This window comes from Ambystoma mexicanum, chromosome 10, assembly GCF_040938575.1.
Source record: "Ambystoma mexicanum isolate Mex_15411 chromosome 10, UKY_AmexF1_1, whole genome shotgun sequence".
Lineage (NCBI taxonomy): Eukaryota > Metazoa > Chordata > Amphibia > Caudata > Ambystomatidae > Ambystoma > Ambystoma mexicanum.
Genome location: NC_090932.1, coordinates 943,679,816 through 943,706,209, shown reverse-complemented (window position 1 = coordinate 943,706,209; position 26,394 = coordinate 943,679,816). Strand labels below are relative to the sequence as shown.

The 26,394-nt window shown below is 45.0% G+C and overlaps 1 protein-coding gene across 2 annotated transcripts in view; it reads left to right on the top strand.

The window, feature by feature from the left end:
- Positions 1-26,394, top strand: part of NAALADL2 (N-acetylated alpha-linked acidic dipeptidase like 2) — a 4,115,865-nt gene that overhangs the window by 3,410,069 nt on the left and 679,402 nt on the right. For both annotated transcript variants that reach the window (XM_069618713.1, XM_069618714.1), the window contains one exon: positions 9,945-10,091. In XM_069618713.1, coding sequence (XP_069474814.1) covers positions 9,945-10,091 — 147 coding nt within the window. The remainder of the gene's footprint in view (positions 1-9,944; positions 10,092-26,394) is intronic.

Here is a 26,394-nt window from a genome sequence, read left to right as displayed (position 1 = left end):
TTCATCATAAATGGGCTGCATTTCCAAACTGGCGAGAAGGGAATGGCGCATTCAATGTCCATGATACAACAGCACTACTCCTCTGATATCTATAATACAGCTATTCAAGCATGCTCGTCTCATTCCATGCCTTTTTTTCCTTGCAATTGAATTACGATCCTTGTCTAGAACTCCTTTCCACACCCGTCACAATGTAACAAACTAACACGTTAGCTATATTGTGTTTTCTGAAGCACATTTCGAGTGAGTAAAAGCTGCTCCAAGTGTACGTTGTAAAGTAAAGGATTTAATCCTATATTAGTTGGGGACTAATTTAAGAAATCCCTGAGCTGTGTTTAAACTGGATGAAAAGTAATTCACTCTATTGCACGCCATAAAAGGACGGCAGCAAGAGAAATATTGTAGAGGTTGCATTTAAATAGTATAATGTCACGCCGCCCCCCACGCTACCTGCTGCACCTATGAACACAAAGACACGCCCTACCCCGTCTGTGGCCTCCACCCCTCTTGCCACCCGACACACACACCTTGACACATGTACCGTTTTGCCTCCTCGCTTCCTGTACAGCAGGGCACGGCATGGCATGATTGGCAGGACTGGCGTTTATCGCCCTTCCCATCACTGGCAAACGAAGTGGAGACTCCTTCATCGCCGAGACATACGGCTTTCGCGGAAACCTGCGCGTCACGGCGCGTCACGACTCACGTGACTCGTGGTCCCTTAGCAACGTCGCAGCGTTTCGTTTCCACACCTCACGTGACTACGGTCACGTGTTTTCTCCCAAGGGATAAAGGAAGACCGGAAACTGAAGACGTTGCTTCACAGCTGTTTTCGTCTGGATCACGTGACGCTCATTCTTCGTTCTAAGGATCTATGTCCATCGCCTGACCACGGTTTGCTTCACGGACTGTTACGCTTAGCCCTCGTCTGTTTTGGAACTTTGGATTGCCTGCTGACTTACGCTTTGCCCAACGGACTCCTCTGTGCTTAACCCCTTACTTGATTTGGAACTTTGATTTACATGCTGCCGAACTACGCTTTGCTCTACGGACTGTATTCGTCTCTTAACCCTTCATCTGCCTCGACCTGGATCGCCTGTTTTTAACCACGGACTGCTTGATTTTCTCTACGGATCACGTACCACTTTAGGATTTCGGTCCTGCACTAGGTGTTCACCTACCCTTGCCCTCTGTCTGGCCCAACAGCTGTCTGAAGGTCTACGCCTCCGTCGGCCTTTCCGGAATCACCCTCAAAACCTCACAGGTACATCGTGCTCTTGTATTTTGCATTCAGTATACATTGCCTTGCCCTGTATTCTAACCACATTGCACCTTGCCTTGCAGCGCTCAAGGGGTTCTTCCGGCTGTTCCCCACGCCCAGGCTTACGGACTTCCACCTGTGGCTTCAAGGATCACACAGACAGTATTTCTGGTGTTGTCAGTGTGATACTTGGGGACAGAGGGGTTGCCCATACTCTGCACGGCATCAAGTTTGTAACATATAATAAGAATCTTTCTATCGCTCCTGTTGAACTCTACAAAAGACTTATAGATTGTATGTGTATCTTAAGAAAGGCCTGTGTTACAATTATCCAATTTCTGTCAACAACGTTCCATGAGTCAAAAATGAACTTTAACATAAAATATGGTTATCAATGGACATAAATATAACATGTAGTTATCAGAGTATATCAGAGTAATTTGGTGAATTAGAGAAACATTAACCTCAGAATCACTTGCTAGGCAACCTCTTTATGTATGTGTCATACTAAACATTAAAATGAGAGTGACCTTGGACACAGCGGGAGACAGATGTACAAGCAAACTTACAGAACCGCAGGATACATGCAACCATTCGGGAGACAGAGTTGAGAAGAAATGAGGCACTGGCCCTCATTACGACCCTGGCGGAAAGTAACTGACCGGACCGCCATAGCGTAAATAGCGTTTCCGCCATTGCACGACGGAGTAAAGTGCGGCTAATTCTGACCCATCGGGCACGAGCACTACGCCATGGCGGAAGTGCAAAGTCCGCGATGGCGGAAATGTCCCCAAAACGCCCCTCACCGCCGTCGTACGGCGCCCTAGGTGCAATTCCGCCACCCATCATAGCGGTCACCGTAATGAGCGGTAATCGCAAAATACGGTGACCGTAAATATACGGAAACGGAAGTAAAAACATGGTCCCGGAACGGGAAACAGCACGCCGTACACCTATAAAATCAGAATCCCAACACAACCATCAAAAATCCTACCCTGAGACACATCCCAACCCGTTAGCCACCCTAGTGAAAACAATAAAAATGGGAAAAGTTGCGAAAAAAGCGTGCGACCGCAAGCGGCAGGTCCACTTCTCCCATGAGGAACTCACCGTGCTCACAGAGACCCTCCAGGAGAATGCTGCCGTCGTCTTCTCGACGCAAATGACCAGGACGGCACTTGCGAACAAGAAGGCCATATGGGCCCTGGTGGCACAGCGGGTAAGTGCGGTGGGGACCGCACCCCGCAACCCACAGCAATGCAGAAAGCGATTGGACGACTTGCGGATACGCGTACGGAGCATACTATCTGCCAACCGTAACATTGCCACAGCTACCGGGGGAGGATCGGAATCACCCATCAAGTTGACCCCCTGGGAAGAAATCTGTGCCTCCACCATTGGAATGGAGAGTATAGAGGGAGTCGGAGGGATGGAGAAAGGAGTGCAGACATCCGAAAAATCAGGTAGGTGGGCCAAATAAAACAATGCTAAATCCACAATGTCCAATCATGTGAAGTACCATGTGTCCACATAGTGCAACAGAAACACATGTCCAGGAGAACGTCCACATACATTGGCCTGATAGCGCACTTTAAAACTCACATCAAATACATAAATAATTAAAAATCCTAAAAACACCCTCTACACGTGCAGCATGCACACCCTAACTGCAGGCTGCAAAACAACTGCATCCTCAATCCACACAAAAATGAAACCACCTCCAAGGCCCTGACCCAAATCACCCTCAGGTACCACCCCAATGCATGTGATACATTGCCATTCCAATTTCCACAGACCCATAAATAACGCTCGCCCTCCTTTACTCCACCACAGGGTCCGATTCAAACGACGAGCTCCAGGACACCCCTACCAGCACACCTGCAAAGAGGGCCAAGACCAACGGCCAAAGACCCTCCACCTCAGCTGCACGGATCAAGACACGGCAGCAGCACAAATCAAGTTGCAGCACACAGGAGGGGACTTCAACAGGCACCCCAGCAGCCAGCATGCCCACAACAGCAGCACCACAGGTCCCCCCAATGGATGCCACAGAAGGCACTGCTTCTGGTGGCAGCAGCACCATAGGTGACACTGCATTAATGGCAGCATGCTCCGACACAGAAAACGGTGCTGTCGATGTAGGATCCATCCATGACCTGTCTCAATCCCCCTGTTTGTTTCATCCCGTACACCATGAGGATACCACGCAGGGGCACCCACAAGACGACGACTGGCCATCCCCCACAAGCCCTGTGGCAAGGCAACATGAGGTGATCAGCCCCTCTGTGACACCACCGCAAATGGCCATGGCCCAGCAGAGGCAACAGTCCCTCGACCAGGTGATCGTGCAACAGCAGCAACTGGCCACGCTCCTCAAGGAGCATGCTGATGAATGTGGGGGTACTAAGGCAGCCATAGAAACATCAACTGAGACACTTAGGTCAGAAATGGAGAGAAGCACAGAGACACAAAGGGCACAAATGGAGAGAAGCACCGAGAGCCTGAGGGTACAAATGGAGAGAAGCACCGAGAGCCTGAGGGGGGAACTGCATGCGACGTCCAAAGACGTATGTGCTGAACTTGCCGCTGTGCGCCGTGTGCTCACTGAGCTCTCACAAACCCTTAGGGACATGCATGGACGTGAGCAGGCAGAGACATCATCCGTTGCAAGTTCCGTCCAGGGCAGCCCCCAACGTAGATCTGGGAGGAACCTGCGCTCCACAGGCAGGGGTGCCCCTGATACCCGGAGAGGTGGCTTGCAATAGCTTCTGCCCACTGACAATGAGCATCTTTGGACACTGGTGTTCGGGGGGGAGGTAGGAGGGTGGAGGGGGTGTGTTGGGCTTTCTTGGGTGGCGGGTCGATGGGGTGTGTAACATAATTTCACATATGATATAAACATATCACAATCATCCAATGAGATGTGTGGACATTGATCTTTGTGTACGAGGCCTTTATAGGCGTACAGTCCATATTGTGCATGTTCCAGACACACACAGTGCCACAAGTCCTGTGTCCATGTATCAGCCACCAGGCGTGAGTGCTAGAAGCATGAATCTATGAGAATCTGACGAATTTCACGGCCCTCCTGTGCCTCGCGGACTCCTTGAGGTGCTGCCACATCCCCACCCTCATCATGACCATCTTCAGGTGCTTGCAGTCCTGCGTCAGGGGGCATGGGCACATTTCTACGTACGCAAATGTTGTGTAGCATGACACATGCCATGACCATCTTTGCAACCTTCTCATGGCGGTACAGGAGTGCCCCGCCAGACCTGCTGAGGCAGCGGAAACGAGTCTTCAGTAGGCCGAATGCCTGTTCTATGACTACACGGGTACGTGAGTGGGCATGGTTGTAGTCCTCCTCATGCTGGTTCTGTGGGTTCCGGAGTGGTGTAAGGAGCCATCTCTTCAGTGGATACCCGGCATCACCTGTATGTGGACAATAAAGGATGTTTGTGGAATGACATAGCTACGTACGCATCCCCCCCCCTTCCTGCCAGGTCATTGCCGCATCACATACCCCACATTATCATGCATGAAATGAGACTCACCGAGTAGCCAGGATCTGTTCCCTGCGTGTCGCTCCATGTAGCGTGGTATTGTAGAGTTCCTCAAGACCATAGAATCATGGGTTGATCCAGGAAATCGGGCACAACAATGTGTAATGATCCTGTTGGAGTCACACACCATTTGTACATTAAGAGAATGATATTGTTTTCGGTTGCGGTACTGGGCCTCCATGGCATGTGGCACAACCAATTCCACATGGGTGCAGTCGATGGCACCAATGCAACCCGGTATGCCGGCAAGTGCATGGAATCCCACTTTCGTGTTCGTAATTTGCTCCTCCGAGCGTGGTAGAGAGATGTAGTCGTCTGCGTGCTTCAGGAGGGAATCGAGCACTTGCGATAGTGTCCGTGACAACAGTGGCTGTGAAATGCCATGCAACTGTCCGACTGTGTGCTGGTAGGTGCCTGTGGCCAGGAAGTGTAGTACAGACACCACCTTCAGTAGGGGTGGGATGGCGGTTGGGCTATCAATCATGCTGGCAAGGTCAGCGTGTGTCATGTCCACAATGGCGGTTATGGTGTCCCGGTCCAAACGGTAGAGGGTGTGGATCTGCTCATCAGTGAGGTTGAACGGATGAGCTCGGAGGCGTGGGATTGCGGGCTGCCTGCGTGGTTGTAGTGGCTGTGCTGGTGGGCCTTGCTGGCCCTGCCTTGCCCTCCTCCTCCTCCTCCGTCTCCTCTGTCTCCTCTGTGCGGCCGGTTGTTGTAGTAGTTGGTGTTCGTCTTCTTCTTGAAGTTGGAGTACTTGCAGTGCTATCAGGTCCCCCAGGGCCAACATCGCTAGTCCTGCCGGTAGCATTTTGGAGTGGGTGTGGTTGTGGGAGGGGGTTGGGTGTGCAATTTATGTGTTTTCAGGCTGTACAGCCTCCAACTGTGGTGATTCATTCCACCTGTGCAAGCTGCAATCCCCTTTGGGCAAGCACGTCCCGCACACAACGCTGCAATTCGACGCATGGCATCTTGCAATTACAATCATGTATTTAATCCCGATGGCAGTGGAATATTTGTTCATATGTTCATTCTGCAATGGTCCCATTGTTTCAAATACTATCTTTACAGTCGCGAACAAACTTGTGAAGGGTCAGTGGAATGTAGTACTCGATTAACGCTGGACCCTCATGCAGCACTGTACCGAGGTTCGCCGACGGGCGGGGCGTCCCATTTGTGAGTGAAGCCAGTTGCCATTTTCACACACTGCCGCACTACATGGATGAATTTGTGATTTCAAGCGGTCACAGATGCCTTTTCGACGTGATGTTGCAAATGTGGAATTCGAGGACAGCGCTTTCGGTTTTCAGCTAGCGGCGAGGAGACGCCCACAGGTCTGACTGCAGATATTAAGTTCTATTGTTTAATGTCCTTGGGACAGGGGCCATGGCGAGAATGCAATGATTGATATGAATAGTATGGGATGCGCAATAGCGTAGTGGACGATAAGGCAGGACGTTCCCAAATACATGTTACTTCACAACACTAGAATTCCGGGCTGGAGCACAGTGGATTTTGCAGACTGCATTACGCACAGACTCAATGGAAATTTCACATGTTATGTGAGTAAATAATCAGGCGTTTTCATACCGGGATGAGGGTATGATGTATGGATGCATGGACAGATGATTTAATTGAGAGTTTACCATGTACATGGCTTTTTGGAATCTATCCACTTCCCCTGCGCTATGTGATGCAGAGCTGCCATAGTGGGACCATCGTCTATCTGCCCTTGTTGAACCCTCCCTGTCTCGACGCGCCTTCAAACACTTGTGTCTATGCACGTTACTAATCCCATCTAATGGATTCTGTTTTAACAGACGCATGCACACAAACACTCGTTTGTAATAGTGTATTCACCTCGATTTATATAGTTATGATTCGCAAGTGATTTTTGGGTGTGAATGATCCTTTTGAGTGGGCTAACATGCCTATGGCTGTAGATTTAGTGTGATCATTGAAGTGAGTAATTCAAATTAAGTTCTGATGCCCATACCATTCTTTTTCATTTCATTTGGGTGACAGGTATCTCCTCCCCTTTTGCCGCTGCCATCTGTATGCCACTCCTGCAGATGGCTTTTACTCCCGACACCTGCTGTTTCGTGTTAATCAGTGGAGCACCATTACGATTTTATGGGACGATCGCCAATGGGCCACATGCCCTTACGCAGTACTAGTGGCTAGGAGCAACATATCGACCTTTCAGCTGGACTAGTGCCTACCTAATGGGACGGCCCTGCGGTTCTAGGCGCTTCCATGTTGCCTTTTTGAACGTGTATGTAGCCCCTGTGTACCATGAAGGAACAGGGCGTCACACAAGCAGAAGCTGGTCATTTATTGCGGATGCAGCCCACAATACTGAAATGTATTTTGGAGTTCATGATCTAATGGCTGTATGGGCTTGGTGATTTTGTAGTGCATTAAATTTCTATTCTGATATTAACCGTGTAGCGTTATTCTTTGCAAGTAATGTAGCATATTCCTATTTGTGGAGCGATGTATTGTGAGTAGATCTGCATTGGGTTCCGGCTTCTGGTTCTAGTTGCGTGGTACTGTACTGGGCGCGTTTGCCTACGAAGCCCAGTGAGGTCAGGGATAGGGGCTGCCATTATGACTGTTTCAATGATGTCATGCTCAGGGGCGGGGGATTAGCTTTTGTGTAACAGATGCCGGTCAGCCAGGTGGATTGGTGGAATGATGTGATTATCAGAATATGGCTGGTCACAGGTGCCTGTGTTTGCGTGCGTTTCTTGGAGGGAGACTGAGGTCATGTCCATTGGAATAGCTTCTGTATTCGTGCCATCTGTGCCCTGCAGCTCCCATTGGCCCCTCTTGAGATGGGCCTGGCTGCTCAGTCACTCTGCCAACTTGTGTGGTACATGCTTGTGCTGATGGTTGGTTTGTTTACTGGCAAGAGTACAGGGCTGGTGCAGTCTCCCTCAGGTTACTGCTTTGAATGTTGCCTTACACTGGTGTCAAGCGATGGGGGCCTGTTGTTGTTTTGTCTCATATTTCAGTTCATATTGCTGTACTTGACCCTTCACGTGCCTGTGCTGCATCAGTACGGCAATGGTGACATGGCAAATATGGATGGCCACTCACAAGGCACTTGGAGCCCCTACATTCATTTGTTCGTTGGCATGCATGGGTGACGTGTACATTTCACTGGTTGCATTGTGTGACTTCATTGCACCTACGAGGAGTTGTGCAATGTGGCCAGGGAGTGGTGTACAGGCACTCAGTAGGGCCATTTACGGTTGGTTCGCGTTGCCGTTCTTCTCACCATGGCGGAATGGTACTTTCCGCCATGCTTGATGGCGTTAGGTAAATGTCCGCTAGGGTCAGAATTCGCGTACCGTTTCGCCATGGTGGTAATTACGGTTTCGCATGGCGCGCGTGCGCGTACTTGGTGCAGTTAGCGTTGGCGTTCACTACGGTGTCGCTAATGGCATCGTACTTTACGGTGACGGGTCATAATCGCACCGAGCGCTATTCGATGGCGGTATTGCATTTCCGCCATCGTTTTTCGATTTCCGCCAGGGTCGTAATGAGGGCCACTGTCTTTCCCAAAATTCAAAGAAATAATGTCTGACTGTGTTGTTTGTGAGAAGTTGCCATGCTAAATGAGTGGGCATTAAGAACATCGCATTTCCAGCAGTTATATCAACGGTACTGTTTTATGTATACCAATGTGTATGTTTTACTAACACCTTCAGCTTCTTTCATACAAATATGATGTCATCGGACCTGTTTCAGAAAATAGATGTTCCACTTGCCCTTGCAGATAAGCACACCCACATGGACAATTGGGCAAAGATAAACGTGCTCATGTTCATGCCACCTGACTATGTGTAGCATAGGTTTTGACCTTATAATCAAGACAGGGAATGTATGAGCATGCGTTTGCATATTTCGGTATAAGCGCATACATGCATATGCATTCTTCTGCATGTTCCTGTGTCTGTCCCGAACAGATGAAGAGGGCTGTGCAATGCACATAATGATCTTTTCGAGCTCTTCTTTGCACTTGTCATTTTTTTTTTTTTTGCTCTTTATTTTTTCATGATGGGTTTTTGTAAGTCCTGTCATGAAACATTTTGCTCATATTATGGATTTAACAGAGCATGTTGAAATCTGAATTCTGGAAGGCGCAGCAGACTAATCCACGTGTCTAGAGACTGCACAATTGTCCATTCATGTATTGCAATGGCAGGGCTCTGCAGCTTTCGGTAATATGTGGCATTTGGTGGGAAATACGCCCACTGATTGCAATAACAGCCCACTGTCTACGTTGTGCAGTACGAATTGTGAAATGTCTTTGATGAGGCTGCGCTAAGTGCAAGTTGACATTTTCAATATTGTTCTGTAACAGGGTCAGTAGGAGGATGTATGGCAGCTCAGGGAAAGTGCTATATTTCTGACACTTACTTTTCTTTGACTGAGCCAATGGGCCTCATTACGAGGTAGGAGGTAAGGGATTACCGGCACCGGTAAGGGTGCAGGTGCCGGTAATCCCTTACCTCCATATTCCGAGGTCCCTTAGCGGGTCCCTTCTTTAACGCCTGGTCTGACCAGGTGTTAAGCACGGGACCCACTAAGGGACTTCAGAGCTAATAACAGTACCGCAAATTGCAGTACCGTTATTAGCTACTTCCCCATTCCCATTGAGCCCTATGGGGGCTCAAATGGGAATGGGGAATGGTTCTCAGAATGGGGACTTACTGGGTACTTCAAGGTTGGAATGACCCGGTAAGTACCCATTCTGAGAACCTGGACCCGGAATGCGGTAAGGGGGTAGCCATGGTGCTTATAGCACCATGGCTACCTCCTACCGCATAATGAGGCCCAATGTGTTATGTTTTAAATCCACAATGGTGCCCTTCTGGTGCATCCCTTTGAGTAGCAGCCTAGGCATGTCACCCACCTAACACGTGGCCTAGCCTGTAGATGCATGATTCCTGATGCTTTCAAATGTTCGATGATTTAAGAATGAGCTGAGATCCGTTTGATTTTGTTTCAAAAACCTACGATTCGTGTATTTACACATTCATGCTAACAACACTATGCACGATTAAAAGGCCATGAATACTGAGTAATCACAAACTGTACTTTCTCAATTCTAGGGGAAAACCTTTAACTGCACTAAAAGAGTGAAATGCTACGGATCCAATGTTAGCTCAGTGCAAGTACAAGGCGATGCCGACTTCTTCATCAACCACCTTGGTATTCCATTTCTACAGTTTGTTTATGAAGACTTGGAAAGTTTGAAGGTAGTGTGATTTCTCATTCTAAGTATGCAGAATAGGTAAACCACGCAATTTGGCTCAAGAAAAACATTACAATGTGCAAGCACTTCCTTCCTCATTTAGATTGTACAGCTTACTCGTGTTTATTGATTTTCAATAGATGTACATTGCATGCCAATTATTTTGTATTATTTTTTGTTATGTACCATTTGCCTTGATTTCTTTTGTTGATGGAAATAATGCCGTCTTACTGTTGCACATACCTTGTTAGAAACAGCTCCTTTATTCAATCTTACTTTTTTGAATTGATTAACAAAACAATTCCCAACACGTTTCACTTCAAAAACAGCTTCTTCAAGTCAGAATGTTTTGTTATGAACAAAAACGTAATAACAAGCTGGTAAAGGGCCTGATTTCTATGCATTTTTCAAAGTAATGTCCCCATTCAAAAATGTAAATCAGACCCAAAGTAGCTTTACAAGAGATTTTGTAGCGAAGAAACTATTTAATATAATGTGCCCCTCTTGTACATCATTGGGCTGTTTCACAAAGGTATGGAGTAATTAATCTAGTATACACTATGTCCAAGATATGACCATAAGGGGACATAAATTACAACAGGACAGGGTATTAATGAACAACATGCATGCAATAAATGTTGCCGGTATCTGTTGGTATTCGCACAAAAAAACACATTTATTTATTTGATTTATTTGTTTATTTGTTACACGCCATAGCATGCAGGCATCAGGGCGCACATTAACACAGGACAGGGAGTTCAACGAGATAGCAACATATTACTCGAACAATAAAGTCTTTAGGCGTTTTTGGAATAGCAGTAAATGATTTTCCTGTTGTAGGTCTATGGCTGGGTGTTCTAGACCTGTGCTGCTTGTACCAGGAACGACGACTCATTCCCCCTCAGTCGTTTGGCTCTTGGATTAATAAAGGCTTGCGTGTTGCTTGATTGCAGGGGTCTTGTCTGCCTGGCTTGTAAAGTTTGAGACTATCTTTTAGGTAGGCAGGTGCACATCCGTAGGACATTTATGGGTCAGGGAGATGACTTTGAAACGTATTCTCACGGCCAAAGGCAGCCAGTGGAGTTCAGTCCTAGCGTGTGAGATGTGATGCCGTCTCTTTGCACCGCACACAGTCCTGACCACCTCATTCTGAGTCACCCCGAGTTGTGGACACAGTCTTTGTTGGCACCTATCAGAAGGGCATTACAATAATCAAGCCTGGGCATGATGATGGCACTGACTTAGGTGTCATGAAAGGTTTGATTTGCCTAAGTATTCTTAGATGGTACTGAGATCGCTTAAGAGACCAGTATACCTGTACATCAGCACCCAGTGAGGCCTCTAGGAAGAGACCAAGGGCCTTTACCTTTTTCAACGCAGGGATACAACAGCCCTCAATATTCAGCATTGCGTATTCGGAGTCCAGTTTTGCCCTGGCCTGCATGGAGCCGAAGATCCTCAGTATGGTTTTGGCAATATTAAGGTACATCCAATTATAAGACATTCAGTTGTTTACATGACTCATATATGTTTGTTGGCCTAAATGAGTTAATGGTGTAGTTGCCACTTAATTCCACCAGCAGCTGAATATCATCTGCTTAGGTTTGTGAATTAGATCCCCATATTTGTCAGAAGGACGCAAAGTGGCCTGTTGTATATGTTAAGCAGGGCTGGCAACAGTCACGCTCTGCAGAACTCCACAATGTATTTGCTCTGAGCCAGAAGTGGCATTGCCCAGTGAACTCCTGTTGTACTGTTGCTCAAGAAGGAACAGATCCAGTCTGTAGCATCTCCTGAACAATTCCCTGTGGTTACTAATGTTTCCAGCAGGCGTTTGTGATCAAGCAAGTGAAACGCTGCTGACAGATCTAATAATATTAGTAGCCCCGACTTGCTTAATTCCAGGGTGTCCACCATGTGTGTTTGGAGATCCAGTAAGGCATTTTCTGTCCCATGGTTTGCTCTAAATCCCAGTTGTCTGGGGTGAAGGTACGCAGGCATCTGAGGAGTTTCTGTAGCTTGATGGTAGCAAACGTGTCCACTATCTGCAAGAGGAAAAGGGTGTTAGTGATAGGCCGTAGGTTACTTGCCTTTTTGGGGTTCAAGTCTGCTATTTTCACCAGTGGGGTAACTACTACCTCTTTAATGATATTGGGAACCAGATTGTGTCTAAATGACGCATTGGCAAAGCATACCAGGAAGGGGATGAAAGCATTAAGGTTGCCAAGGATGAGTTTAGATGGGAAGATGTAGCTCTGCCATTTTATCATCTCCCCCTCATAACTCGGTTAAAGTCACCGGTATTCCAAGTTGTGTCTCTCGACTGGAATCATTAATTATTTTGTTACTGGCTACATTGACTGTGTTTATGAAAGCATGTTGATCACTGGCACAATCCTTGTTGGACAGGGGTGAAAAGTTTTCTGTAGCTTTCAGTATTTTTTTAATTGTTGTCAGCACTTTCGATGTGGTCATTGAAAAAGGCTCTTTTTTTGTTTCATAGATTTTGTGTACATTTTTTCCAAAGATTTCAATATTGCCTTGTTTTTGTTGGATTTTTTGTTTTTTCCAAAGCTCTCTCAGCTTTTCTCTTTTCCCTTTTAAGGTTGGTTAGGTCATCAGTAAACCATTTCTGATGGCACAGTCCATCTTTTGTATCCTTGGCTTTCATGGAAGAAATGTAATCCAGAAATGCATTCAAGTGTGTGCTGTAGGCGTTCACCAGTACATTAGGGGAATCTGAGTCAGCGGTTGCCTCAATGATTGATTTAAGGCAACAACTAAGGTCCTCTGGTTTGATCTTATTTAGGTTTCTGCTGACTACTTTCGTAGGGATTTTTTGTTTGGGTGCAGGTTTGTCCGGAAGCTGAAAAGTGCATTCTACGAATGAGTGGTCAGACCAGATACATGATTTTGTATCCACTGACATCATAATGATATTTCTTGATGCAATCCAGTCTATGGTATTGCCTTTTATGTTTATAGGTTTTTTATTGTGCACTATAATGTCTATGTTGTTAAGATGTTCCTCTAGGTTAAGTGCTTCTTTGTTAGAGGTATCTCCCAACCAACTTTTAAGGTCACCTAGTATGACAGAGGAGCAGTTGGGTTTAGTTAGGGGGCTAATCGATGTATCATTTACTCATTGAAGCCAGGCATAGCGTCAGGTGGACAACATAACAGAATGAGGTTTATGCTGCTGGTATCATTGAGGGGGATTTTTAAATACATGATTTCACAGCCTGCCCAGTCCATACCAGATTCAAAGAGGTGTAGTTCTTTCTTGGCCAAGATGGCCACTCCAAAACCATTTGAATGTTTGTGATTTTTACTGAGAAAGTTGTAATCCAATGGTGTCCCAAGGTCTGTTGTGGGTCCGCATGTGTCTTTAGGCCATGTCCCTATTATACACATGATATCCATATCATTATCAACCACGTTATCGTACATGTCGATGGAATTTTTATATAGAGACCAGGTATTTAAAAGGGATGTTTTAATCATATAAGTTGTGGGGAGGGCATTAAAGATCTAGCATTCCCCGACTTATTCCTGCTAGAGTTAATGTGCACATCTGTGGTAATAAGCACAATGTCATGGGTAGATACTGTTTTATCGGAGGTCCTGCAGCTAAGGTTTTATTATTTGTATTCGCTGCAGTATCTTTCTGATCATCACTAGGTATGGTTCCCATGCTCCAATTTCTCAGAGATGTCAAATCCCTATTAGGTGCCAGGCAGTTGGTAGCTGGGAATGGCCAACTGAGAGTTCCAGTACTTTGCTCATCTATATTCGTGTCAGAGCATATAGTAAGGCGCAAGGTCGTTTCAGCTGGGCTGATGTCCTTAGCACCCGTATTGCAGTTTACCGTCATTACGGCGGGTGAACTCATTTCTGCTAGCCTAATGTCCATGATACCTCTGCAATTTAAATTCACAGTAGCTGGTTTATTTTTTACATTAGACTTGTTGTGCAAACTAAGATCATTGATGTAACTTTAGACAACAGCTGCACGTTTGAACTTGTGGGCAGGGAGGAGCAGGGCAAGTTCGGGATGAATTCCTATAATGGAGTAGAGGAGTGTGTGAGGGCTTGCACTTAGCTGGGGCAGCGTAAGTGCGTGCCGCAGTGTGACTGAGGTAGGGTTAAGCAGAAGGCCGTGGCCGGATTTCTTGTAGCAGTAACGAGCAGGCAAAAAGGAAGTGAAATGTCAAACAGGGTGGGCTTGCATATAAGCGGGAGGGGGGATCCCTGTAGCAGCGAACGAAAAACTGGAAAATTAAGGTTATGTAACCTTACAGGGCCCACCTGAAATGCCATATGCTCTCCAGAACAGTGTAGGAAGCAGCGTACTGTGTCGGTGTGTACAGTGAGGACCGGCGAAAACCGACTTGACTCAGGCATGCCGGCTTTGGTGCGTCTGGTCAATGTATAAGTAGGAAACGTGTAGGGGCAGCTGGGATATGGAGTTTATATCCCACCAGAACATTGCTACTAAATACAATAATTAAGCAGCCCTAGTTCAAACACATGGCAAGAATGTAAAGCAATCCTATCAGAGCTGGAATTACCAATCAAAATACAGTTCGCAGTATCAATTCGAATACAATGTAGCTCAACAGATAAAGTCTAGTGTCAGTTCAAACAACCCTAATCACTTACGGCTGAACATGTAGGGTCACATGTGCACACATGTACACACTAAGCAATGCGTCAGTGCAGAATTCTTTTTCACTCCTGACAGCAGAAATGTTCCGATGACTTTTATGCACACTGCCCGTTTTATAGCAATTGGCACACATATTCCATCTGTATTGCTGTATTGTATTGCATCTGTATTGCTCAGGGCCCCGATCTCAGCTTGGGAAAAAATGAGTGTAGAAAGTTGACATTTCCCCTCCAGTTTTCAGCACCACCAATCTGAGGTGGGTGGAAAAATGTGATATTTTCTAGCTGTAAACGCTGATACATCTGTATGTATAGGGCCAGTGTGTGCAGCAGTTATGTTGAGAACATTTCTAGAAAGTCTCTCCTGTTTTGTATTTACGAATGTGTCCTTGTCCCTTCAGTAAATAAAAAAAAAAGTGGCACTGCAAGCTGAGAAGGGCCTTCATTAAAAAGGGAAAGGTGTACAGTAAATGTTCGCAACAACTCAGAGGTGTTAACACTCTTTTTTAAAATGCAAAACCTTTTTAGAAGGAAAATCCCCTTGCAGTGCCTGCAGGTCATTCCTGATGGTATCCAGGGATGTAGTCAAGCCGTAAATCAGGCACATGCAAAACCACCATATTCTCCCTTTGACAGAGTATGGTGCTTCTAAGGAAGAACACGTTTCTATTGTTGCATGCACCTCTAAGAGCCCACTTCTAATTTGGGTGTTAAGTATCGAAAAGGTTGGAGAAAGCGATAACAATCTTTTCGGTACTTAAGTCCTATTCAGAAGGTGGCACATTCTCACGAAGTTGGAATGAATGCTCCACTTTCAGAATATATGTGGCGGTTGCTAGGATGAGTGGAAACCAACCTAGCATCCACCACATTTGTTACCCGCCATTTAAGACAAGTATTCTTGTGGCACTTCTCCACTTTTTAATGTTTAATAAAGTGTCGCACATATACGGTACCATTTCGGTGCTGGTATTGTGGAGGAGTGCCACAGGAAGCCGGTCGCTGAGTGCAGGTCGGTGGGCGAAGATTAATGGTTGTGTGGTGGGGTTGGTGGGTGGGTAATTATTAATGTAATAATCCACAAATTTAATTGGGAGTTCAAAGCACATTTAATGCACATTTCCATGTATGCCATCAGTGATTACTGGTTGGTGCCGCCGTGTTCTCGGCAGCACGTTCGTTAAATAACAAATATGTTGTTATTTAAGGAAAGTGCTGCCGAGATTTTCCATTGCACCCATTGTCATCAAAAACAGGTGGGATGAAGGCGGTGCACTGTTGCGCACTACGAGGACGCCCAGGACCACTTGAGAATAGTGGTGGATCCTGGGCGTCCAGATTTGGTGCTTTGATTTGTGCTCTTTAGCACGCTCACTGCACCAACATCAGAATCGGGCCCTTAGAGTTCTAAAGCTTTCAGTAAATTAGAAAAATGGGGCGCAGTCTGGCAAATTACCTTTTTAACAAAGGGAAATACACAGGTGCTGTACTTCAACTTTTTTTTTACATGCAAAAGGACCGCTCTCTCGGGAGAGTCCCCTTGCAGTCGCTGCTTTGCATTGCTGATAGTTACCAGGGTCATTGTCAGGCCGTAAATCAGGTACATGCAAAAGGTGTTCATGTCTCTAGACCACATTCTCCCTTGGCGTGAATATGGTGCGTTTCAGAAAGGTGTTGTTCCTGCCTGGAACAACAAGTTTCGATTTTTACACAGCCCTCTGAATCAAGCCCTCGGTTTGAATCTACTTGCACAGAAAGCTTTGAGAAATGCATGAGCAACTGTTTGTAAAACCCCATGTAAGTTAGCTTTTGGAAGTTGTCCTCCAACATGTATATTGCTCTTCACTTCCCTTCACTCTCCTTGAAATCACCACTTATGCAAATCATTCAAGTGATGTGTACATAGCGTGAACATTTGTACATGAGGTACACAAACTTGTAAGTTATACTTGCCCATTAAAGATGCACTTTTTTTAGAAGCGAATGTAAGGTGCACTAAAATAAATTGGTGATTATTTATAAGTGCAAGGCTAACACCTAAATCTCTTTATGACCGCGCCACAGGTATACATTCATGTTCTGTCATTTTTGCCACCTTATCTATTCACGTCTATTATACTGTGCCCGTTTCCAGCATTCATTACTTGACGTCACTTTTAGACAGAATTGCGCAAATATTGGAAGCAGCTGGGTTGACATCAACAAGCGCTGTGTAAGCTTCGGTAGCCGCAGAAGTTGGTAGGACGCCGAATGCGTTTTTATTCTTTTGTTTGCCTCCAGGATATTCTGTTCCTCATGTTCCCAGGTTGTCTTCTTATTTAAATACTCTAGATTATCCAAAATGAACAGCAGCCTCCCAGAACGGTCTCCCTGTGTGCCTTTAGACAACATTAAAACAAGCCTAAATGAGGATAGCTGTCTTCCTTCTAAGGCACATGTTTTTACTACTGAACCCCGAGCTATTTTTGAAAACATGCACATTTTGTAATTACATAACACAGTCCACTTAATCACCAGCAACCTTTAAAAAAAGGCAGGAGAGAGAAACTAAAATTCGAAATAATTCATTTATTTTGAGAGCAAATCATGTTCTTGTATTCGTCAGTAAATTTCTGAAAAGCAATGATACACTGCAAACAATATAATTTAATATGGCCAGGCCTTTGTAGATGTTAGTGTTAATGTTAATGTTAAAGGTAATTTGGACCGCGCACTATCACCACCGGAGTGGTCCCTGGCGCTCTGGTGGCACTGAAAGAGGGAGGGAGAGGTGGGTTAGTGGGTGGAGGCTAAGAAAAGTGCAAGATTGCAGTGATGTGCTGTTGGCAGCTTTAGCCCGGTGGTTCCGTCGGCTAGGCCTGGGGTGTATGCGGCCGGTAGTCGTCGTGTGCTGATGTGCGATTCTATGTGTGTTTTGTTTTGTTGTTGCAGTGTAGTGAAGTTCTTGCGGTTTGCTGCGCTAGAGGTTTGTGGTTGTGTTTGATTTGGAGTTTGAGAGGTGTATGCAGAGAAGGAAATTGTTAGTGGTATTGGTTAGTTGGTATCTCTATCCTGGATTGAGCCAGTTGGGCTCGTGTAATCTTACACACGGGATGCTTGTACGCCCTGTGCCTCAGGAGGTATGTGCCCGTTTTTGCATTCGAGGCCGTTTGAGGATTTAGCTGTCCCCTCCGCCCGCTCCCTTGATTGTGGGGTGATTGGTGGTACCTCGTCCTTTCCCCAGCCCTGTGGTACCTAGTTGTGGCTGTACGGGCGGTGGGGGATGGTAAGGGTTGGCTGGAGTTGTTGCCTCCGTCTCCCTGGGTCTCGCGGGTGGACCCCTGTGTCCAGCGTCAGCCCTACTGGTGCTCAGAGTACTTCTGTCATTCTAGGGGTTTGTCAATGTCCTTTTTTTGAGGCGTTTGTCTTATTGTTATTTCGGTTTTAGTCTCTGGTGTTGAAGAGGTAGGTTTTTAGTAGTGTTCTGAATTTAAGGTGATCTTTGGTGTTCCTTATTACTTTTGGGATGTTGTTCCAGGTTTTCGCGGCTAAGTGGTAGAAAGCGGTGCCTCCGAGTTTCTTCTTGATGTAAGGTTTTTGTTCCAATCGGATTTCGTTGGTTGATCTGAGCGGTCTCGTTGGCTTGTAGATCTCAAAACTGCCTCTGGCAGGGCCTTTCAAACTCTGCTTTGCGCAACCCTGGAAAAGCTGGCCATCCCTTGGCCATAGGAGACCTGCAAAGGACGGTTCATGTTGCTCATTGGAGTCCAGGGGGCAAATGAACAAAGCCTTTTCAGATTATCAGATGCGGGAGACATGAGCCCAAATTAACCCAGTTTTAATTTTCAGTTTTTATGATTGATTTAGCCTCACAACTGACCTTCCTAGTATCCGCAACAATAAATTAGGTGCAATCTTTTTTCGATGACAAGGCAGGGCTAATTTCCAAGAACTCGGGTATGCAGCCCCACGTCACTCTCTTCCTCAACATCTGTGCATTGTGAAGGGTCAAACCATAAATTGATTTAGACTATTTTAAATAGACAGTGCTCCACACTAGCACACCATGGGCCTCATTACGACCCAGGCGCTAAGTGGTTAACGGCGCCGTAAAAGGCTGCAGCGCCTTTAACCACTTAGCGCCTTACTACGAGGTCCCTTTGCGCGACCTGACCTGAACGGCTGGTCTGGACCAGCCGTTAAAGTAGGGACCCGTAAAGGGACCTCACAGGCAATTACGGTACCGCAATTTGCCGTACCGTAATTGCCGCCTTCCCCATTCCCAGTGAGCCCTATGGGGCTAAAATGGGAATGGGGAAGGGCCATGGGAAAATGGGGAAATACTACCCCGCCAACCTTGGAATGGGGCGGTGTTTCCCCATTTCACCATGGTGCACTCGTTGCAACACCGGCACCAACCATGGTGGTAATAGCGCCATGGTTTAGCGCCGGTGTTGTAATGAGGGCCCATGTTTGTAACAGTCCTTTACACAGTTTAACTGCGGGCCATAAAACTGAAGGCGCTCTCTCCCCACATCACAAATAAAATTCAGAATAAAGGACACACCCCAGTAGGGAATGCACCCAAGAGATTGGTTTTGAGAGTCAGCAAAGGTTTATGTAAGATTGTGCATCCAGACAACTCTGCTGCCTTGAGAGCGCTCTGGCAAACAATACAGAAACAATACATTTTAAAGGGTTACAGTGTCATCAGTGATGATTTCTATACAGTCTACACGTTACATTTTGATTGGTTACAGAAGGGGTACGAGTATAGCAATGTAGGGCCGGCTCCATGAGATTGGCTGATGACTATGTGGGAGGGTGGACATCATGTGGTTCATCTGTGCCTTTCCGTGTGGGGTGGAGGTCAGGTCAGGTCCGGTAGAGGCTGCTGGTACTAGCTAGCTAATCTACACGCTATCACAAGACATTCAGTAAATAATGAACATTACTATAGCATTGATGTTTGACAAGAAACCTATAAATTGTACACATGTGTTTGCATTATTTGGTTTTAGATCCCTGGCGTGTTGAAGGGTGTGGGGGTCTCGCCCTCTAGGTAACATGTGGCTGACGGAATTGATCCAAAAACATGAACAGACTACAAATAACCCAAAACAACGCTCTCAGAGCCGCTCTCAGCATCCCTAAGAGAGAGCATATCTCTCAGGCCAGACATGACCCCCATTGGCTCCCCATTAAAGAGCACATTCTTGTCAAGGCCCCCACAATCACTCACAAATGCCTATCACAATCTGCACCCCCTTAGCACCTACCATCAGACCCATAAGTGACTTATACTCACACCAACTCATAATCTGCGCCTTTAACAGAGTCAGAGCAGGAGGCTCAAGTTTTGAAGTGCTAGCACCAAAATCTTGGAACGCACTTCCGCTCAGACCTAGGAAAGAAACCTCCCTTATGGCCTTCAGAAAAGCCTTGAAAACCATGCTCTTTAAGTAGACCATACTCTCTCTGCTGTTATGCCTGTAACCTCACTACTTTACTGTATAACATGTATGCTAACCAACAAGTGCATAACACGGAAATTGCATGTATGTAACAGATACACGTTATGCTTAACCTAATACCAGGACTTGCTCCCATTTAACCAGCACCTAAGTAAATATTCTTGTAACAGCGCCACATTGCCCGAGGGCTGTTGTACGCTTTATAAATGGAAATAAATAAATTGATAGCTTTGGGGTCTATCACATCAGAGCAGGAGGGGCGTGGGATGACACATATCAGTTTAGGACAGGATATACCGTGACAGGAGTCTGGTTTTATTGGGGGAACTCTAGGGAGGTCAGCGAGGAAGGGCCACACTTCTATTACATCAAAGAGGATAGCTTTAGAGAGGCACAGGGTTGAACAGGCAGTAATTTTCCAACAGTGGGGGTGAGAGGTGCACAAGCATGTTTGTTTAAATGGATGGGCCACAAGTCATGATTCAGCCCGGTCACACGCAGGTCACTGTTCTCAGAGGAAGGATGAAAAGAATACACTGTTTATTCGCAACAATTTGTGTTAGAGCGTCCGTGCAAAAGGGACTTGGGAGGCACAGGTGCAGGAGGAAAAAAGTTGGGGGCTGTCTGTGCTCGCTGTGTGCGGCACTGCTGAAGGTAGAGGAGGCTTCACCGATACCAGAATGCGGCCTAGTCCAAAGATGGAGTCGAGGGTACACAAAATGGAGTCCAAGTTTCTTGCAATAGCCCCACTTCTGCATGTGCCAGGGACTTGTTCCCTGATGCCACAGAAGGGCAAGGATGGTGTCCCTCCACCAGTGCAAGAGCAAGTGGTCCCTTTTGCATAGAATGTATGGGGGGGCTAAATGGACCCCCTCCTTCCTTACATTCACCCTTTTGTTACATCTAAAGTAACAAACTACTACTTAGTATTATTAGCATTCCTGTAGTGCTCCACCTCCAACACTGCCTCATCCCAGCGGTGATCCATGCTCTGCACAAACCTCTTAAACTCTGACCCCTTCTAGCATATTCATCAGGGGTACATGTCATGTATATGCCCCCATCCCCATCCAGATCCACCCACACTTCTTTATACCATTCTAATTCTCGGGGTTATTTGATTGTGGTATGATACAAGTCGTCCACCCTGTCCCCTGGATAATGATACACTGCAGTCATATGATATTTAGGGTTGCTAGATTCCCCAGTCTGCATTAGCGCATCCTTCATAGTGTGAACCCTTGTCGGTTTGCCCATTGTCACCATCATCATTGCAGAACTAGGCATTGATTTTGCACAACAGCGAACCCCTACCTGACACACACAAAAAATCAGCAATAGAAAAATAACGTGTGGAACAAAAATCTTCATCAAAGTCCTGAACCAGGAAGGGACCCAGTCAAAAATGTCTTCGAGCCAGTTGCTGGGTTGGATCCCCCCTTCTTTCTTCATTCTTTCACCCAGGTTGTGCACTGCAGATATCACATGTGACAGGGTTCCTTTGTCTGCATCAAAAGAAGGTACGAATGTACAGCATGCACTCCTGATTTTTCGGCAAACATTGCTGTCCATTGCTGTGAGTAGGTCTAGGATGTACCGGTTTTCCATGCTCATCAACCGCAGGGCTTGAAGTTCCACCTTGATCACGTTGAACCCTTCTTCTGTGTCATTGGCCAGCTGGATGAGTTCCCAGCACACAATCTGGAGCCATTTGGTATTGGCTCGCGTCTGGATACTTTGCACGAGGAGGGAGGCGAAGGTTTCTGCGGAATTAATGAGTCTATATTGGTCAGGAATTTCATATATATGAAATGGGGAAACATGTTTTTTTTCTACAATGAGCCAAGAATGGTTATCACTTGTTCCATCAGATGAAAAACATATACAAACCTTTTTTCAAAATAAGGGCATTGTGATAGCACTTAAGGTCCAGAGAACTGAGCAATCCATTGTTGTAGGGTGCTTTATTTTGCTGACAGCAAGCATCCTACTTTTCCCAGAACCCCACAGGATGTTCATCAGGATAGAGTTAATGGATTTGAAAAAGTAAGCATGTAGGGGGGACATGTAGCACTTGCAGGAAGTAAAGAATAATTGGGGATAGCATAATTTTAATAGTTTCTAAACGGATGCCCTTCCCCTTACCGCCCTATTCCGAGGTCCCTTAGCGGGTCCCAGCAGGAACGGCTGGTCTGACCAGCCATTCTCTGCAGGTCCCGTTACGGGACCTTGGAGCTGATAATGGGCCCGGAATTAGCGAGCCTGTTATTAGCGCCTTCCTTATTCCCATTGAGCCCTATGGGGGCTCAAATGGGAATGAGGAATGGTTTACTGAATGGGGACTTACCGGGTCCTCCAAGGTCGGAATGACCGGTAAGTCCCCATTCCGTCAGACCGGACCCAGACCCAGGTTTTGAGGCAGCCATGGCGCTAATGGCGCCATGGCTACCTCCAAACTCGTAATGACCCCCATAGTCTATAAGCCTATTAAGAAGAGTTTAATGGTGCTGCAAACAGAGGGAGCGAATTGTGTCCCAATATATATAATATAACTGTTACACCATTTCAGACCAAACATATCTACTTATTTATTGGGTATTTGTAATGCGCCTATACACAATGTGCTTAAGATAAAATGGGTTATGGGGCAGAACCTCCGATTCATCCAAATTAAGCTTATGTTAGGAAGGTGGGCTTTAGGATTTTGTTTTGCATTATAAGAATAGGTTTAGCACCCAGTAATCTCTCTGAGTGCCTAATGGCTGCCCCAACCAGGTTCTATAGTCAAATGAACACCCTTTTCTTGCTGTGCTGCCGTACAAAGTGAGGAAATAAGGCAGAATAGATTTTGGTTTCCTTGCCCCACCTTCATGTGCCACACCTGCTGCACACATGTCCGGTGCACACATGCACCTTACGACTCCCTCTCTCTACTGACTTGAACAACGGTTCCCGAGGGCGTTCAACCTACCAGCGCTTTGAGATCATACCAATGGTACATAAGGTGCTATATAAATGCAAAGTAACATAACATAGCATGGAATACGCTCCCTCTCTCTCTGAGATCTATTCCTCACCTGGCTTTTTTTAGGAAAGTAGTTATGACCCTCCTATTTAATAGAGGAGTAAATTAGTTCTTATTTTTTCCAACTGCTGCTCTTTCTCCATCTCTGTTTTTTGGGTGTCAGGTAATAATGTCCCTATATATATTGTCGCCATACATAATGTTGCTGTGAAAAGGTTGTGGCAACATTATAAAGGTGACCATATATATAGGGACAGTGGGAAAGGGGCTGCAGGGGTTTCCCCTGCTCCCATTGAAAATGAAAATAGTTTTCGGGGTTGCAGGTGTGTCCCCCGCATGTCCCATGGAATAACATCTACACGAAAAATGACAATTATTCGGAGAATATTTCGCATGGCAACATTTTTGCACAGATATTATCACATGGAACCTTTTTTTGTCTGTCTTGGTTTTTTTGTGTGTGCCTAGTGCCTGATGGTGTGTCAGCACCTTACAAATAACAAAGTAAAGCAAAGTAAAATACATTGTCAGCATAGACAGCAAGTTTAAGCTCATGCGCCCCATTTTTAATCCCTGGCATAAATATATCATTCCTAATAATTTCCAATAAAGGTTCCAGAGAGAGGACATATAATATAGGAGACAGGGGACAACCTTGTCTTTCTCCCCTTTTAGGAGAACATAATGATTAAGACTGACCATTGATACAAAAAGATATTCTGTAATCTGAATATAGCAGTTTGACAAAGGATATGAAACCTTCTCCACAATCATGCCAAAGTAAAGCATTGAGAAAATAGTTCAATTCAACCCTAATGTAAGCCTTTATAGCATCAAAAGCAATTGCAGCATATCCATCTATACATTTTGTATCATTTTTAGTAAGGTGATTGACGTCAACTAGTAATCTGGCATTTAATTAAATGTGTTTTTCACAGTTTTAATCATTTTGGAAAAAAATTACCCTATTCTACTAGCAAGACATTTGGTAACTAGGTTACATTTTACCTTAATTAGGGAAATAGGTATGTAGTACTTTGGGAGATCAGTGTCTATCTGAGACTTATGAAAAAGAATTAGAGTGTCTCAGCAAATGTGCTGGGTGAAAATCATCTGTCAGAAAAATGAACGAAGACTGCTTCCAGCTTAGCGAATAAAATTAGGAAAAATGATTAAAACAATGAATGGATAGAATCCAGGCCTGGGGCTTTTCCTTTCTGTAGATGTTTTATGGCTTTAGAAATGTCATATATGGTGATCTTCTTGTCCAAACAACTAAGATCTAAATTTGAGTAAGCATTACAGCTAACATTATGAAAAAAGGAGGTAAGATTAGAGGGAGAGCAAACTTTTTCAGGAGAGTGCAAATTACAGTAACATCTTCTAAGACTTCCATTGCTTTAGTATCCGCGACTGTATTTCCATGCTCATTTTTATGTAGAAGATGAAAGCTTTGTCTTTTTTAGATTTAATGTACGAGGCAAGTGCTCTGCCAGCTTTCTTGGAAGTTTGGCTTATTTTTGTTTATATATTTTAAAATTACGCCTGACGCTTGTTCAGTTATTTATTTGTTAATTTTGAAAGTGCAAAGACAAAACTGTGCCGTTGCCCTGCTCAGTAGGGTTTTGATAATATTGCTTCTTGAAGTTAGTGAGCTGATGGAGCAGCAGATCTAATTCTCTTTTATGTTATTTTCGGTTTGCTAAGAAAAGCAATGGTATGGCCTCTAAAAGCCACCTTGAAGGTATCACAGTTATTAACCAAGGAGGTGTCCTCATCACAATTGTTATCAAAATTATGATGATGAAAAGTGAGGAAAGATATTACAAACTGCTTGTCCTGTAGTAGGAAGTTGTTAAATCTCCATCTACTAGGATTATTTTTTAATATCCAGCAGGTAAAAATTAATGATCACTGAGGCATGATCCAATATGATTCTGTTTGCAATTTCAGAATTAATTATAGCCCGAGATAGTGTTTTAGCTATACAAATATAATCTAACGGTAAAAGAGTCTCATGGGGTAAGGAATGCAAAGTAAAGTCAGTGGGGTCTGATCTAATTTCCACGAAGGGAACAACAACATTATTAAAATGACCACATACAATACGATTTGTGAGGTTTGATTGCAAGATGATATTTTTGATGCAAACCCAGAACTCAGGATCTGGATTAGTTGGCCCATATCTGTTCATGATACATATAATTTCTGAGTCAATTTGAAATTCAACCCAAGCCCTCCTTCCCTTATTGTCATAATATTTATGTAGGATTTTATGGGTCAGACTTTTGTTAATTAAAATTACTGTGCCATTCTTTTTACAATCTGCTGGACTTGCAATCACTTCCTGAAACCAAAATGCTTTGAGTTGTATAGATTTGAGCATAGATAAGTGGGTTTCTTGGATACAAGCAACTATGGAGTTGAGTTTCTTAAGATGGGATAAGATCTTAAGTTTTCTCATTGGGTTATTGTCCATGAAACACACTTAAACACCATTAAAGGAGATCTCAGAGAATACAGAGATAACCATGCAATTGATATATATATATATAACTTTGTTAAAGGGACGTTATGGTTAAGTTGTGCTACTAAAAACCTATGAAATTCAGTGAAAAAACGTTGTTAAAGGGACGTTATGGTTCCAAGTAAAACCGAAAAACCCTTGAAATTCGCCAGTTATGGTAAGCTAAGCAACCATAACTCGCGCCAACACCGTGCACTGCTAAGACTAACTAAGACTAACACCCAGGACATCAAAGATGACATCACAAATGAATTTCATAGTTTTTTAGTAGCACAACTTAACAATAATGACTTTGACTTTATATACATGTCATATGGAACTGACTAGATCTCTTCTTATGAACTTGATGTCCGCGAACTTATTTAATGTTCGCGGACATGTTCGGAGAACAGTACCACCACCTAAAAACTCTGGGGAGGTATGATGTGTAATAGTTATATCATAACATAGGTACATTTAACAAATTCACAAAGCAGCACACATACAAAGTATATGTAGTAATACTTAAAAAATGTTACCCATATATGTAACACACTAACCACAATATGTTTTAAAATGGAATATACCAAAAGAAGATAAAGTGGCTTCCACCATAATTACCTCACAGACGCTCCACAACCAACAGCAAGACCAG